This window comes from Eucalyptus grandis, chromosome 8, assembly GCF_016545825.1.
Source record: "Eucalyptus grandis isolate ANBG69807.140 chromosome 8, ASM1654582v1, whole genome shotgun sequence".
Classification (NCBI taxonomy): domain Eukaryota; kingdom Viridiplantae; phylum Streptophyta; class Magnoliopsida; order Myrtales; family Myrtaceae; genus Eucalyptus; species Eucalyptus grandis.
The window spans coordinates 29770364-29786924 of NC_052619.1; the positions used below are offsets into that span (position 1 = coordinate 29770364).

The 16561-nt window shown below is 38.8% G+C and overlaps 1 protein-coding gene across 1 annotated transcript; it reads right to left on the reverse strand.

Moving 5' to 3' along the window:
- Positions 1 to 4199: 4199 nt before the first annotated feature.
- On the reverse strand, positions 4200 to 6789 carry LOC104416904 (receptor-like protein 43). The gene is made up of 2 exons (XM_039299831.1): positions 5730 to 6789; positions 4200 to 5182 (listed from the first exon to the last, which is right to left on the reverse strand). The coding sequence occupies exons 1-2, from the start codon at positions 6787 to 6789 to the stop codon at positions 4200 to 4202; spliced, it is 2043 nt and encodes a 680-aa protein (XP_039155765.1).
- Between the last annotated feature and the right edge of the window lie 9772 nt (positions 6790 to 16561).

The window sequence follows — 16561 nt, forward strand, 5'->3', positions numbered from 1 at the left end:
TCCCACTAGTCATACGTGTCATCACACCCAACTCGGTGCATCGGGCGGCGGTGGTGGCAGCATGTGGCATCCCAAAAATTCAAGAGGACCTCCAAGATGTATTAAAGCCCATGATTAGGTAATGAAATTACCTATGGATTATGTTTTAGCCGTTAGTTTTCTCTTAAGACTAAGTGTTATATGCTTGTGTTCATGAGTTTTTAAATTGGTATTATAGGATAAATTAATAAGAAGAATTTATCCTTGGCTATGCACCTCATAGATTTAATCCCTATAGATTTAAATGTTACAAGATTATGGCCATATGAAATTGAAAATATGGAATCTATAAAAGAAAGAATTAAAAGTGAATTATTAAAAGTAAAATTGGGGTTTAATAAGGCTTGGGTCTTAGGCCCAATGGCATGGACCTTTAATGGGCCAAAATGGCCAGCCCATTGAAGCCCAAGGAGGGGCTGTTGTCGGTCACAAGGGAGAGGCCAGCCCAAATCCTTTCAAGCCCACTCCCAAGCCCATCTTGCATGCCTTGCCAAGTGGCAAAAAGAAGAACCCATGCATTGGCCATTGAGGGAGGCTAATAATCATGACTAATGATGGGATTTAAGGTAAACAAAAGAGAGGGAGAGTGGCCAGTTGAGGGGTGTCACCCAAGAGAGAGAGAGAGAGAGAGAGAGAGAGAGAGTTGCAAGAGAGAAAGTGGAACCGAGAGAGGAGAAGAAGGAGCCGCTCGCCCGCACGCCCGTTCGTCCGTCCATCGCCGACCGTGTGCCTCGTTTGCTCGGTTTTGCAGGCAAGTTGGGATCCATTTTCTACTCTTGCATGTGTGTCTTGCATGTGTGTTTGAAATGGTGCTGAAATTCGGGTGTTTAGGAGTGAGAAACCGAATCTAGTGTGTTTTGTTTTTGAAATAGCTTGCTGTTTTCGTGTATACCGCCTGACCCAGAATCTTGTAGAGTATATCTATCATTCATTTGTGTAAGATATATATGTTTAAATTTAAGTTAATTGTAATTTACATTAATTGTAATTGAACCTAATTTCCTCTTACCCATAATCCCATAATATATATATGAGAAGGCTTGTACTCTTTGTTTGGTAATGAGAATATACCACACTTTCCTCTCTTTTATCACAAACCACACAAATCTTAACTATTTGTTTAGCTTTCTGTCCCCTGTGAAAAACCAAAGATTTTAATGATGTTCATGTATAACTTATTTGTCAATGCAATGGCTGAAGATATGGATGCCTCCTTCCTCTTATTTCTTATGCAAATGCCAAGCGAGAGTTCGATTGAGTTAAAGGGAAAAATCCATCAGAAAATTAAACCACATGCACCCTTATTCTTGCTATGTCACCGAACAAAATGAGGGTATATACATATTGAAAAGACTATATTGACCCTTCACTTAACAAAATCAAGTAAATGAATTTAAAGAAATTACCATAAAAGTCCTAAATCTATTGCAAGTGTGCTAATTTGTGCTATTTTTTTTACCAATTGAGTTCTAAATATTTTCTATTTATGTCAATTCAATCCATTTGGCTAATTTTGCCAAAAATCGCCGACATGGATATGGGTCATCTGATGTGGTATGGCTGACGTTGAAGATAAAAATTTTAATATTATTTTAATTATTTAAAAAAAAATTGTAATTTTATATATTTTTTCCTATTTTCTTTTCCTTCTCTTTACTTTCTTTTTGGAGGAGCTAAGGGCTGGCCAGGGTTGCCGATTGACCTTGCTGGCCACAAGCAAGAGCTAGCGACCCTCACTGGCACTAGGCGAGCGCTGCAATGCGCTTGCTTGATTTGCGTCGTAGCCCTTGCCTGATCTAGGCAAAGCTTCACCCTCAGATTAATCAAGACCGCTTCGGAGAACCAGAGGCACCATCTCTCCATGCAAAATGGGCCTCTGACCGTCATAGCTACTACTTCGGCTCACTTCTTTGTGTTTGGAATTTACGGCAATGAACGAAGGATTATCTGGTGATTCTGAAGACAGTACCAGATTTAGCTCCATTGAAGAAGGCAAAGGCGAAGCTGACCAACGCAATTGTTGACGGATTCTAAGGGCCTGCAATGATGTTTGAGGCGGTCACTTTGATTTTCGGTGAACTATTGAGGTTACTGATTCTGCTCAGCAAATGTTCGGCGAATTGTACGAGAAAGGAGAAACGAGAGTAACAGCGCTTTATCGATTGCTTGTTATGTCAACAATAAGCAATACACCTCTATGTTCAACTATATTGAATAATCTGAGCAGAAGAGTAATTGTTATGGGTTCTCGCCAAAATTTTGTTACTTGTTCTCCTATGATACAACCTTTCAGGAATGTATTGTTTCTACGTATTCATATTTGATTCATGCAATTGCAAGAGAAAATTCACCAATTTAGTTGAAAATGAAAGAGATACTCACATTTATTCGATGGCATTGAAGTTACAAAATCAATATGGGCCTTGCTAAAAAAACAGACGTCCATCAAATTTTTCAAGACAAGTTTTCAATAGGATACGAAATCGATGATTGTAATTGTTTGTAAAGCACTAATAAAATCAAACCAAGTTATCAATACAGCTCAATAATTAGAATGAGTCAACTTCATATATTCAGTAGTTATATCAAATTATACTATAGAAGACGATGATGAAATGAAGAGAATCACACGTTTATATACCAATAAATGTAAATGATATTAAAAATAAGGGATAATAATATAGATGAAGAATCTAGCCATTCATATCAATGAACCTCACCTTTGGTTCCCTGTTGATCTATTCAATGTCAAAATCCAAGGGAAAATGCTAATGCACCCAGTTGGCACATGTTTTGTGTCCAAGAGAAGGGGAGTAAAAATGAACAATTCATATTATCATTTGATAAGATTTTTTTACCCTGTGAGAAACCAAAGATTTTGATGATGTTTATATATAAATTATTGGTCAACGGAATGGCTTAAGACATGGACGCCTCCTTCCTCTTATTTCTTATGCAAATGCTAGGTGAAAGTTGCATTAAGCTAAGGAAAAATTTCTTTGGAAAAGTTAAACCAAACACACACTTATTCTTTCTACATCACTGAACAAAATGAGGGGATAAACCTTTTTGAAAAGACTGACTGACCCTCCAGTCATAAGAAAATTATGTAGATGATTTTAAATCTATTGATCAATAAGCCATACTTGTAAATGGAAATTTATTAAACATAGCTGTGAATTATAAAAGAAGCGGGTAACTTGCAAATTTATTTGAACATTAATGAAGTCATTATTATGTTGGTAACTTACTGACTTATAAAACTCGAAAGAAATCAGTAACTTACTAATTTATTTGAATGTTTGTAATTGCCTCACCTTACCTGTAAAATTTAAAAGAAGTTACTATGTTATCTGGAAGACAGTAAACTCATCCCGATGTCGGTAACTTACTATTCTTGCTGAATGTGAAAGAAGATAATAATTTACTAATGAATTACGATATTGGTAAATTCATTATGATGTTGGTATCTTATCGACAAGTTAAATTAACAAGATGCAAGTCATCTTTTTTCTTTTTTTTTTTTTTTTTTTTTTTTTTTATCGATAGTATTTGAAAAATACCAGCAACTTCCGAAATCTACAAACAAGGATAAGTTTCAATTTTTTGGCCTTCGAGACCCTAGAGTTTTGCTAATAGATTACTTTGAATGTAAACTTTGAAGATGCTTTGAGGTTTGAAGCTTTAATACCCCATTCGCCATTGCAGACGAGTATGATAGGTGCAAGTCACCGATCCATTAATGACCTTCAACAGAAATATGGAGTGGAACAATGACGGAATTACTGATCCTTAAGGACATATGTCCAATGGCACTATCAATAATGTAAATCTGAGCTAAATGGCTTCAACGGTTCTTCATCTATCTTTCTTTCACATGAAAATACAAGAATGGCATACACTAAACAAGAAAAGGACATATAGGGGTAAATGTGGCAAAGTGAGTTTTTGAAATATCTCTTTCATGTTTATTTAGTCAATTGACCCGATACAGAAACTGCACGTAGGAAGAAGATGATGTAACATAATAAAAACAAGCATCCATATGTGAAATTGCATTTCAATCCCACAAAAGATGTATTCCTTGATCTCCATTGCACATAGTTCAAAGAGACCACTTCCCAACAATTCCATCAGCCCCCATGAAATTTGATCGTCTTCTACTTTGACTTCTTCATCCATTTGGCTCCTCTTCTCTCCATCTCTCTTATTTTTCTCACAAGCCATTTGGGTCTTCCAATTTCCCATGAAATGTAGGCTATGGAAATTCCAATCACGATCCCGGATGCATAGCCCATTCCCACTACTTTCCAATTAAACCAACTCGCATCCTCTTTTGTATTGTCCTTTTGGGAGAAAGATGGTGGTGCTGGAGGAGGTTGAGTATAATCATGGCTTGAGTTTTGTAATGGGGTTCCATATAGGCCGAGATTTCCACGATATGAGTCGCTCGTGAATGTGCTCAATTGTTTGTCTTGAGGTATGCGGCCCGTGAGTTGGTTTTCTGAGAGGTTCAAATACCCGAGAAATGTCAAATCACCCAATTCTCTAGGAATCATCCCACTAAGCTTGTTTGTAGATAAATCTAACCATTCAAGATTAGTCAAGTCTGCAAGGGTTGGAGGAATGGAACCTGTGAGGTGGTTGTGGGAAAGGTTAAGCCCCACGAGAAAATGAAGATGTCCAATAACATCTGGGATGTTTCCTTCCAAAGAGTTGAGAGATAAGTCGAAGGTTATGAAGATGGTCAAGATCCTTTGTAGCCGAATCTCATTTCCTTTCATGGTCACTTTCACAGAATCCTCATAGTTCGAGATACCAGTCTGATACCTCATGTACAATGATTTGTTTTGTGGCTCTTGCCCAGTTAGTATACTCATCATCCCTTGAAGTTTCACTATCAAATTGGCTGGTAAAGGACCAGTGAAGTTGTTGTCCGAAAGGTCCAAAATCTGCAACTTGGGAAAGGGATAAGCTACCCTTGGAAGATCCAAACAACCATTAAAATTGTTGGCCCTTAGAATAAGAACTTTTAACTTAGGTAGTGTTCCAAGCCATGCTGGGAAATTATCCCTGATCTTATTGTTGCTGAAATCTAAAACTTCCAGACTTTTGCAATTGACAAGGGATCGTGGCAATGTGCCTTCAAATTGATTTTGACTCAAGTCAAGAGTTCTCAAGCTACTTTGCTGTGAAAATATTCCGGGGATTGTGCCCGAAAGACGATTCATTCGCAAGTTTAAAACCGATAAACCAATGCTAAAGTTTGATAAGCACTCAGGTAGGCTACCAATTAAGCCATTATTAGACAAGATAAGCAAGAAGAGGCTGGTGGCAATGCATGTGGAAGAAGATATCTTCCCCTCTAATTTATTGTTTTCCATTGAATAGAATTTTGTGGACGGTGATGGAAGTGGAAATGGGCCTTCAAATTTGTTGTCGACAAATTGATTAATGACAATGATGTATTTGAGAAACCTTCAATCGGCCACCGTCCCAAAAGTTGATTGTCTTTGAGTGATAAATCGACTAGGTTTGTCAAATTATTGAAGAAAAAGGAATTGGACCGGTGAGTTGATTTACATGTAGATGTAAGTGGAGCATAGCCTGGAGATTTCCTAAGGATCTTGGAATCGAACTCGAAAGTCGATTACTACGCAGGAAGAGATATCGCAAGTTAGTCGGATTACCCAAAGAAGGAGGAATGGGACCGGTGAGCTGATTATGGTTCAACTTCAGTTCGATCATAGCTTGGAGGTTTCCTAACTCATCAGGAATGTTACCAGAAAGATCGTTGTCAAGTAAATACAAAAGGGTAAGCTCTGTCAAATTGCCTAATATTGAAGGGATTGAACCAGTAAGATTATTGCGGTATAGGTTGAGTCGGCGAAGAAGTTTCAAGTTCCCAAGTGCCACTGGGATGGAACCAGTAAGTTTATTACGAAATATGTGCAATTCTGTTAGTTTCATCAATTTCCCAAAAGTGGGAGGGATTGGCTCCTTCAATAAGTTGCCACCCATGGAAATCTCCTCCAAGTTTGTCAAATTCCCCATTTCAAGAGGAATAGAACCAGAAAATGAATTATTAGAGATGGATACCCTAGCGAGGCTACTCAAGTTACCCAAGGAAGAAGGAAGAGATCCACCCAAATGATTTGAATACAAGGCAAGCTCATTTAGCAAGCATAACTGACCTAGTTCATCAGGGATGGAGCCATTCAATTCATTTAAGTGAAGGTGAAGCACCTCAAGCTTCATGAGCTCACCAATCTCCCGTGGTATTATCCCAGATAGTCGATTGACTGAGAGGTCAAGGAGGGTGAGATTGGTTAAAAGACTGACTTGAGGCGGAATATGGCCAAAGAGTTCATTTTGGTGCAAGTCTATATAGGTGAGACACAACAAAGACGAGAAAGGGAACTCATTGAGTGTACCTTTGATGTTCGAACAAGGGATATTTATTCCAATCACGCTCCCAGCAAGGTTACACGAGATGCCATACCACCCACACGGGCTTGCCACTATCGTGTTGGAGTCAGTGGCATTTTGAGGAGGGAAAGCCCATGTAAATAGAGAAGAGGTGGATTGAGTTTGGTTTTGGAGGCTGGATTTCCATTTGAGAAGGGCTTGTGCTTCTAGAGTGGAGGCATAAGCAGGAACTGATTCTCGTGGAATGATGAATAAAAGCACTATAAAAAAGGCAAAGGAAGCTAGAAGATGCACCAGTGTCTCTAATTTTGGTGAATCCATGATCGCTTCAGAGTTGATAATCAACCCCAAGGCATTTATAAATAGCTTGGTTACTCCGTTTCTTTCTCCTAGTCCATTCATTGGAACGCCTTTTTCAAAGGATCACCAATTTCTTGCTTATTAAATGTGCTGATTGGGAAGGTTCAGTTGTTGCATAAAATTTGTAGTTCGTATCGTTGGAACCGCGTGATTGACTTTGACGCAAAGCTTGCTAAACTCTACTTTTAATTGCTCCAATCTTGGGCTTCCTTTGAGGTGGGGTTGTCAACAGCCAAATACTTTTCTCATGAAAGTGGTAATGCACTCATAGGCTATTGTTAGATAGGGAAGAAAAATGAAGGTGATTTGTTAAAATATCTTTCAAATTTAAGCCGTTGAATAACATGATCCAAATTAAAGCCTGCATGTCTAGCCGAATAAAGTCTAAGGTCTGCCTTTGATTCTGTTTGTTCTTCCATTAATTTCTTTGCAAGCTCTGTTGGAAGATGTGGAATTCAGAAAGCGGAAGTGTTTGTTTTTCTGCCTATTGGCCGTCGCTCATAAATGAAAGGGCGCACATATATGAAAACTTCGCTTTGGTTGTTCTTATATGCCTCATTAAATGAAGGGGTGCATTCGACCAAAAAAATGAAGGGGTGCAGGAAGAAGATTTTCATCGCGTCACGCATGGAAGATCTGACGTGTTAGGTGCAAGAGAAATTAAAGAAGACAAAAGGAATGTTTTCTTTGTTTGTCTCCCACTATTTGCACATTAATTGAAGGAACCCCCAAGCAATGATGAGGCATGGGGGCCGAAACTAGAAATGTAAGGGAGAAACGTAGAGCTTTCGTGAAGCAATAAGTAGGAGATCCCGGCAGATGGAAAATTTCTTCTAATTATATCCTATAGTGATTTAGAAAGTTAAATTCTTGTGATTATAATTTATGTAATTTGTTAATAGAGATTTCACTAGAAATTGTGAATGGCTAAACATTAAATGAGTGATTGGATGTAATTGGGGCTTGGAAAACATCAAAAGAGAGTGTTTGAATGCTCCTGTAATTGCATTCTCTATTGTATCATTTTTTTTGCTATACTGAAATTCTGTGTAGCTCTTCCACATGAGTCCGAAATCTAGACTAAATCGCATAAGTCCTATATCTGATTTATCTTTCCTTCTATCTATTATCCCATTCGCTTGTCCCACACATTTTTCCCAATACTAGTCACTGTCTCTTTGCTCAGACTTTGTGATCGTAGCACTCATAATTCGTGGTGGGTGCTGTATATGGCCTAACGCTTCCTTTTGTAGAAGCAATTCATACTGAATGCCTTCCAAGCATTTGACAGGAAGAGGTTGAAGATGAGGAGTGACGTAAAATGAGGAGTTTTGTGCTGTGTTTGAGTATGAACACTTTCTAGCTTTTTCACATACCACCTCCTTAACTATGGCTATGTTTTCCTTTTTCGTTTGCCATTTCTTACGCTGCATTGTAAGTTCTAGGCTTGTTAGCCGAAAAAGAAATGGCTGGAAAATTGCTCCATGGACCTTTCCCCACGTTGACTAATCCAAAAACTCCCCAAACACGAAACCCCAAAAGACCCACCTGACTATTCTGTTGTTATCTAACGGTCACAAAATTAACGCACAAAATCCCAAAGATCTTGACTTCTTCACACCTGAATTATCTAACCCGGCAATGACCTTGACTTCATCAGAGATGTGTACAAATTTCTTGTATACGTGCCTGCGGGTTTCAACTCTTCTTACCTCAACCCATATGATGGTTTAAACCCTAATTGAATGTTAAAACCGCAACATTTAGAGATTTGCACGAACATAATATTCTTGTTGATGAATATAATAATAAGGGCTCATCGGTGCTCAATGTAAGGGACCATGCACAAAAGGTGACCCTACTGTCAATACGCAATGCAGCATAAGAGGCCCTCTAAAACGTTAAAATGGCCATTCTTTTAACATTTTTCTTACGTTAACAAACATTAACATGAAACTGTTCCCTTTCCTACATAGATAACTTTCTTTCCGAACATTTTTGTGGCTTTACTGATTGCTCTTTCTTTTTCGAGAAATGAATTTGTTGCTTTGCAGCTAGTAGCTGAATATAATCGAATATTTAAATAATTTAGGTATCTCTTTTAAAGTGTAAATCTCGACTAGATGTACTCTTCTAGAAAAGAGCAGTAGAAAATGTACCTGCGTGTAAATCTTCAATTGTATTTTGTCCACGCAATATCTAATAGGCTTAATTATAAAGAAAAACTGCCGACCAAATATATAAAAAGAAAATCTTCTGCTATTTTCGCTTTAGCTTTCACTTTTAAGATCGAAGGTTGAGTTTTTGGTCTCTATTGTCTCATAACCTTATTTACATAAGTGGAAAACTACCTGCCAAATACGTGGATTCCAAGTATACTGATAGGCTAATTAATCTGAACTGAGTTGAGGGTAGTAACAAGAGCGACCAATCACAAACTTCGCGATGGTTGCTGTCATATCCCAAATCTATATTCAGAATTTAGGGAATGATCGGCCTTTCATCAAATAAAAGATGAAACCTTTAACCAAAGTAAGTCATTTTACGAATATGTATGAACCGAAATAATAAGCTTTCTTTACAAATCGAAATAAATCCCACACCACCCCCTTCCCCCGCACTCCCTTTTCATAAATTCGTCATTCTCTTCTACTCTTGAAACTTGAAATGGAAATAAAAGGGGATGAGCAAATCCATGGCATTGAAAGTGACAATCATCATCCCTATGAGATCAAACAATGAATGATGCAATTTTACAATAATTATGCAGTTGTCAAAATCACACTTAAGCTACTATGCAATACCATTTATCACTAATTGTGTGAATATCACAAATGATTTAGATATGGTCGCAAACCTTCCAAGATGAGTCGAATGGGATTTAAATGATTACTAAGCGGGTGCAAATAATCCTCTCCCGAGGTGAGGCCTATGCGCACCCATCAGATTTCCTAAGGTTGACTCTGTTTCTTTTCTGATGTGGACATCGAGCTATATCGAGGAGGAGGTGCTAGGGATCCATTGTCCATTCCTACAGGTTCGATTACTCGAGCGTGGGCCAAACAATTCAGGCAAGCTGTTGCCGTCATGGTTCGTGATCTTTGGCGTGAAGATGACCTTGGATCAAATCTTGAAGAATCTTGGAAATCCTGATGCAATTTAATTATCTGGTCACCAAATAATTGACCAAGTCAATTTATATATATTATTGTTTAAGAATATTCTAGAATAGGAATATTCTAGAATATGACGTATTAGATTTTTAGGGTTGGTTTTAGGGTTTGTGTGGCAGCCTATATAAAGGATTTGCCAAATTTCTTTGGGGGCAGATATATTTTATTTTTGAGGAAAAGAATTGAGAGGTTCTCTTTTATTGTTCTTTTGAGGACTTGACCTAATCAAGATTCTCTTGCGGCGGTCAATTGGACTTATCGAGCGAGATAGCGAATTCTTTCGCTCGTGGTGTCTATAACGTTGGTTGGTTGACACGTGTTCGTCAATAGGTCACGTTCATACCGAGATTGCCAATCACGGGTTTGATTGGAGGTCGAGATTTGCAATTCGCACCATCCGGGCCTTCGTAGAACGATCCTTCCACAACGATTCACATTAATTTGGTATCAAAGCTTGCTTCTACAAGATCTATTTATCTTTAATTTTCTGTTGATATTCAGCAATTTGAGATTTATTGAGTTAGGGTTTCGGTTCTAGCTAATTTAGGGATCCGATTGCTTTTGTGCTTCCATACATAGTTGTTTGCTGTTAGTTTTAAATTTTATTTTCTAGCATCTTAAATTGTATCTGAGTTCATAAAAAAAAAAGAAAAAAAAAGAGAAAAGAAAAAGAAGAGAAAGAAAACGCAAAAAAAAAAAAAAAAAAAAAAAGTGTGCAAGAGAAAAAAAAAAAGAGATTCGGCAAAAAAAAAAAAAAATTAGCCGAACAAAAAAAAAAAGAAGAAGCGACTCATTTGTTAGTAAACCAAATTGAAACAAAATCAGTAGTGATTTGCGTTTCAATTGGAATTTTGAAAGTTGTACTTGTTGGTTTGAAATTGTTACTATCTGAAACAAATCAATAGTGATCTAATCTTGTTTGATTAGTTTGATTGATTGTCGTGAGGTTGTTGAGAGACAGGTTTTGAGTCCAATAAAGAGCTTATGAAAAGAGAATACATGAGGAAAAAGGCAAGAGTGTGTAAGCTTAATTGAGGGTGGAAAAAACCTAGACTTGAGTTAAACACGAGGGGGTGACAAACATCTTGAGAGAAACACATGAGGGAGCGATTGGTGAGGATTTTTTAGACTAACATTTACTTGCAGGTCTAAAATATGTCGCGCGAAGAAAGCGTGAATCAACGGGTGATTGACTCCATACGAAGGGATGAAGCGCTCGTGGAAAGCATCCAGCAATTGAGAGCCATAGTGGAGGAGCTTAGTGGCCGAATGATGGGGAATGGCATGAGGGTTGATGGTGATCGAGAGATACCCCAAGGAAGGCTGCAATATCAGCAAGATGCCTCTAGAACACAACATAGAAGGCAGTGGCAATATGATGATGATGAGGCCGACATGGAGGATGATCGAGATGCTTGATTTGAAAGGTGGAATGGAGGCCAAAGGTTTAGACACCGGAGAGATGATGGACTTGGCAACATCAAGATGAAGATTCCTTCCTTCCAAGGGAAGAATGATCCCGATGCGTATCTAGAGTGGGAGAAACGCATGGAGATGATATTTGATTGCCAACGATATTCTGAGCTCAAAAAGGTAAAAATTGCAACTGTTGAATTTACTAATTATGCTATAATTTGGTGGGATCAACTTGTGACTAGTAGGAGGCGTAATGGTGAAAGATCGATAAAGACATGGGATGAGATGAAAGCGGTGATGAGGAGGCGTTTTGTGCCAAATCATTACCATCGAGATTTGTTTCAAAAGTTACAAAACCTCACACAAGGCAATAAAAGTGTGGAAGAGAATCACAAGGAGATGGAAATTTCCATGATCCGTGCTAATGTGATGGAGGATCGTGAGGCCACAATGTCAAGATTTTTGAGTGGTTTGAGCCGAGACATAGCAAGGGTGGTAGAGCTGCAACACTATGTTGAATTGGAGGAATTGGTGGATAAAGCCATCAAAGTTGAGCGGCAATTGAAGTTGGACTGAAATCATAAGAGTGAAGGAGGTTCAAATCAGAATTGGAGATCCAATTGGAAGAGAGATGAGAAGCCAAATTGGAGAGGAAACAACACCAAAACTGAAACCTCAAAAGAGAAGGAGAGGGAAGGTAAAGTTGGAACGAATCCGGTTTCAGGTAAAACCGAAAACCCTATCACTAGAACTCATGAAATTAAAAGTTTTAAGTGTTTGGGCAGGGGTCATATGGCGAATCAATGCCCTAATAGGAGAGTGATGATCATGACTGGACATGGTGTTATTGAGTTCGAAAGTGAAAGGGAAGAAAAGGATGATGAGATACCACCATTGGAGGATTGTAGTGATGGAGAAGTGGCTATAAAAGGAGACTTATTGGTGGTTAGGCGTTCTCTGAGAGTGCAAGTAAAGGAGGAGGAGCATCACTAACAAAGAGATAATTTGTTTCATACAAGATGTGTGGTGAATGGTAAGATCTCGTAGTATGATAATTGATGCAGGTAGTTGTGCGAATGTGGCAAGTTGTATTGTGGTGGATAAGTTGGGTTTGAAGACGACAAAACACCCTAGGCCTTATAGACTTCAATGGTTAAATGATAGTGGTGAGGTGAAAGTATCGAAGCAAGTTCGAATTCCATTTGAGATAGGGAGATACAAGGACGAGGTAGAGTGTGATGTTGTTCCTATGCAAGCGGGTCATATCTTACTTGGAAGACCATGGCAATATGATCGAAAGGTACATCATGATGAGTATATTAATCGTTATTCATTGATGATGAATCAAAAGACTTATACCTTGGTACCAATGACACCTAGTGAGGTGTATCAAGATCAATTAAAGTTACAACGAGAAGCCGAGAGAGAGAGAAAAGGTGAGAAATCCGAGGGCTTGCGTGGTGTGTCTGAGACGCAAGGAAAAGGAGAGGCCGAGAGAAAGATTGTGGTAAAAACCGAGGGAAAAGAAGAGAGGAAAGAAAAGAGGAAAAATATTTTTTATGCAAAATCAAGTGAAATGAGGAGAGCCTTAGTTCTAGATCGACCAATGCTTGTACTTATGTACAATGAGTTTTTGTTTTCTACTAACGATCTTGACCTAAATTTGCCTAGTCCTATTGTGTCTTTATTGCAGGAATTTGAAGATGTCTTTCCTGATGAACTTCCTAGAGGGATACCACCGATTCGAGGCATAGAACATCAAATTGACTTGATTCCTAGTGCGCCATTACCTAATCGACCTGCATATCGAAGCAATCCCAAGGAGACAAAGGAACTTCAGCGGCAAGTTCGTGAACTATTGGAACGGGGGCATGTGAGAGAGAGTCTTAGCCCGTGTGCCGTCCTTGTTTTGTTGGTGCCAAAGAAGGATGGAACTTGGCGAATGTGTGTCGATTGCCGAGCAATTAATAATATTACGGTAAAGTATCAACATCCTATTCCTAGGTTAGATGACATGTTGGATGAGTTGCATGGTTCTTGCATTTTCACTAAGATCGATTTGAAAAGTGGCTATCATCAAATTAGGATGAAAGAATGTGATGAATGGAAGCTGCACTTAAGACCAAGTATGGATTATATGAGTGGTTGGTAATGCCATTTGGATTAACTAATGCACCGAGCACGTTTATGCGACTTATGAATCATGTTTTGCGTGCTTTTATTGGTCGATTTGTGGTTGTCTATTTCGATGACATCTTGATTTATAGCCGAAGTCCTGATGACCATATTGAGCATGTGCGAGCTGTCTTGCAAGTTTTAAGGGCCAAGCAATTATACGCTAATCTAAAGAAGTGCTCTTTTGTTACCAACAAATTAGTATTTCTAGGATTTGTTGTTAGTGCTAATGGTATACGGGTTGATGAAGAAAAGGTTAAAGCAATCCATGAATGGCCAATGCCTAAGACCATAGGAGAGGTGCATAGCTTTCATGGATTGGCGAGTTTTTATCGACGATTTGTGAGAAATTTCAGCACAATTGCCGCACCTTTAACGGAGGTTATAAAGAAGCACGTGGGTTTCACGTGGGGAGAAGAGCAAGAGAAAGCATTTAATCTGCTAAAAGATAAGTTAACTAATGCTCCTTTGTTATCTTTGCCGAATTTTAGTGCTACTTTTGAGATAGAGTGCGATGCTTCTGGTACAGGAATTGGAGCCGTGTTGATGCAAGGAGGGCGTCCCATAACGTATTTCAGCGAAAAATTGAGTGGAGCAACATTAAACTATCCTATCTATGATAATGAGATGTATGCTTTAGTGCGAGCTTTGGAGACTTGGCAACATTATTTATGGCCAAAGGAGTTTGTGATCCACACCGACCATGAGACCTTAAAGTACTTGAAAGGGCAGCAAAAGTTGAATAAAAGACATGCCAAATGGATGGAGTTCATCGAGACTTTTCCATATGTGATCAAGTACAAGAAAGGTAAGGAGAATGTGGTAGCTGATGCACTTTCTCGAAGGTATGCGATTCTAACTATTTTAGAAGCAAAGTGTCTAGGTTTTGAGGATATCAAGGGCTTATATACTGATGATGATGACTTTGGGAGAGTATATAAAGCATGTGAACACGCTGCATTTGATAAATTTTATAGGCATGAAGGTTATTTTTTTCGTGAAAACAAACTATGTTTGCCTAAGTGTTCTTTGCGTGAATTGTTGGTGCGAGAAGAGCATAGTGGTGGTTTAATGGGGCATTTTGGCATTAATAAGACTTATGAAGTGCTGCATGAACATTTTTATTGGCCACATATGAAGAGAGATGTCACATGTGTTTGTGAGAGATGCATTGCTTGTAAGTAATCGAAGTCTACAACTAAACCGCATGGCTTGTATACACCATTACCTATTCCAACACATCATTGGATTGCTATTTCTATGGATTTTGTGTTAGGATTGCCTAGGTCTAAGTATGGTAGAGATTCTATTTATGTGGTTGTTGATCGGTTTTCAAAGATGGCTCATTTTATACCTTGTCATAAAACTGATGATGCATCTCATGTTGCTAATTTGTTCTTTAAGGAGGTTGTACGTTTGCATGGCATGCCTAGATCGATTGTTTCAGATCGAGATTCTAAATTTCTTAGTTACTTTTGGAAAACATTGTGGAAAAAACTAGAAACACGGTTGTTATTTTCTACTACTTGTCATCCATAGATTGATGGTCAAACCGAGGTAGTTAATAGAACTTTAGGGGTATTGTTGCATGCTATTATTAAAAAGAACATAAAATCTTGGGAAGATTGTCTGCCACATGTTGAATATGCATATAATAGGAGCATGCATTCTGCTACTAAATTTACACCATTTGAGGTTGTCTATGGTTTTAATCCATTAACTCCGTTAGATTTAACCCCTTTACATGTTGATGAGCGTGTGGATTTAGATGGAGCAAAGAAAGCTGAACTTGTCAAGGCGTTTCATGAGAAGACGCGCACAAATATTGAGCGCAAGACTGAGCAATATGCAAGGCAAGCCAACAAAGGGCGCAATGAAGTAGTGTTTGAACCCGGCGATTGGGTTTGGGTTCATATGTGCAAAGAGAGATTTCTTGAGCAGCGACATTCTAAGTTATTACCGTGAGGGGATGGACCATTTATGGTTTTGGAAAGAGTTAACAATAATGCTTACAAGCTTGATCTTCCAGGTAAGTATGACGTTAGTGCCACATTTAATGTTTCTGACTTGACTCTTTTCGATGACATTGATGATTTGAGGACAAATCCTTTGCACGGGGGAGGGAATGTGGCATCCTGGAAATTCAAAGCCAAGCCTTAAGGTGTGTTAAATGTCTTTAATTAGGTGATAGAATTTTATGGCTTATGCTTTAGCCAATTTGTCTTTTAATTTGATGAATTTTGCTTGTGTTGTGGAAATTTAAATTTAAAAGCTTGGCCATATGATTTAAATTTCAATAATTAAAATATCCCAAGGTTTTGGCCAAGATGAAATTTGAATTTAGAAATATTAATTAAAAGGAATTCAAAAAGGAAAAAGGGATCGGAAATTCGAATGGGCCTTGGACCCATTAGCCTAGAGCTTGGTGGGCCAAGCTAGTCGGCCATTAGGGCCCAAGAAGAGGGAGCTCGACCAGCCCAAGGGGGAATGGCCGGTTGGGCCTAAGCCCAAGCCCATTTAAATTCAAAAATGGAAATAACAAGTGGCCAAAGGAGAGCATGCATTGGTTGGACATGAGGTGAGTTAATCATTACAAATGATGGATTAAAGGGGGTATAAAAAGGGTTAGGAGAGAGAGTGGCCGGTTCTTCTTGATCATTTGGCCGAGAAAGGGTGAGAGAGAGAGAGAGTGTTCGAGCGGAAGGAAGGAGGGACCGAAAGAGAGGAGATGGAGCCGAGAGTTGCCGCCGCCCGTCCGCCGTACATCCGCCTAGTCCGTCCGCCGTACGCCGCCGTTCATCGCTGTTTGTTCATCTTGGAGGCAAGTGGGGTCCTTAACTTCTCTTGCATGTCTGTTTTGTTGGTTTTATGTTCGGTTTTAGGTGTGATTTGGGCGAAAAACCGAGGTAAGGGTTGGATGTGTTCAAGCTATGTGACTGTTTTCGTTTGGTTTGTGGTAGTCAGTATCT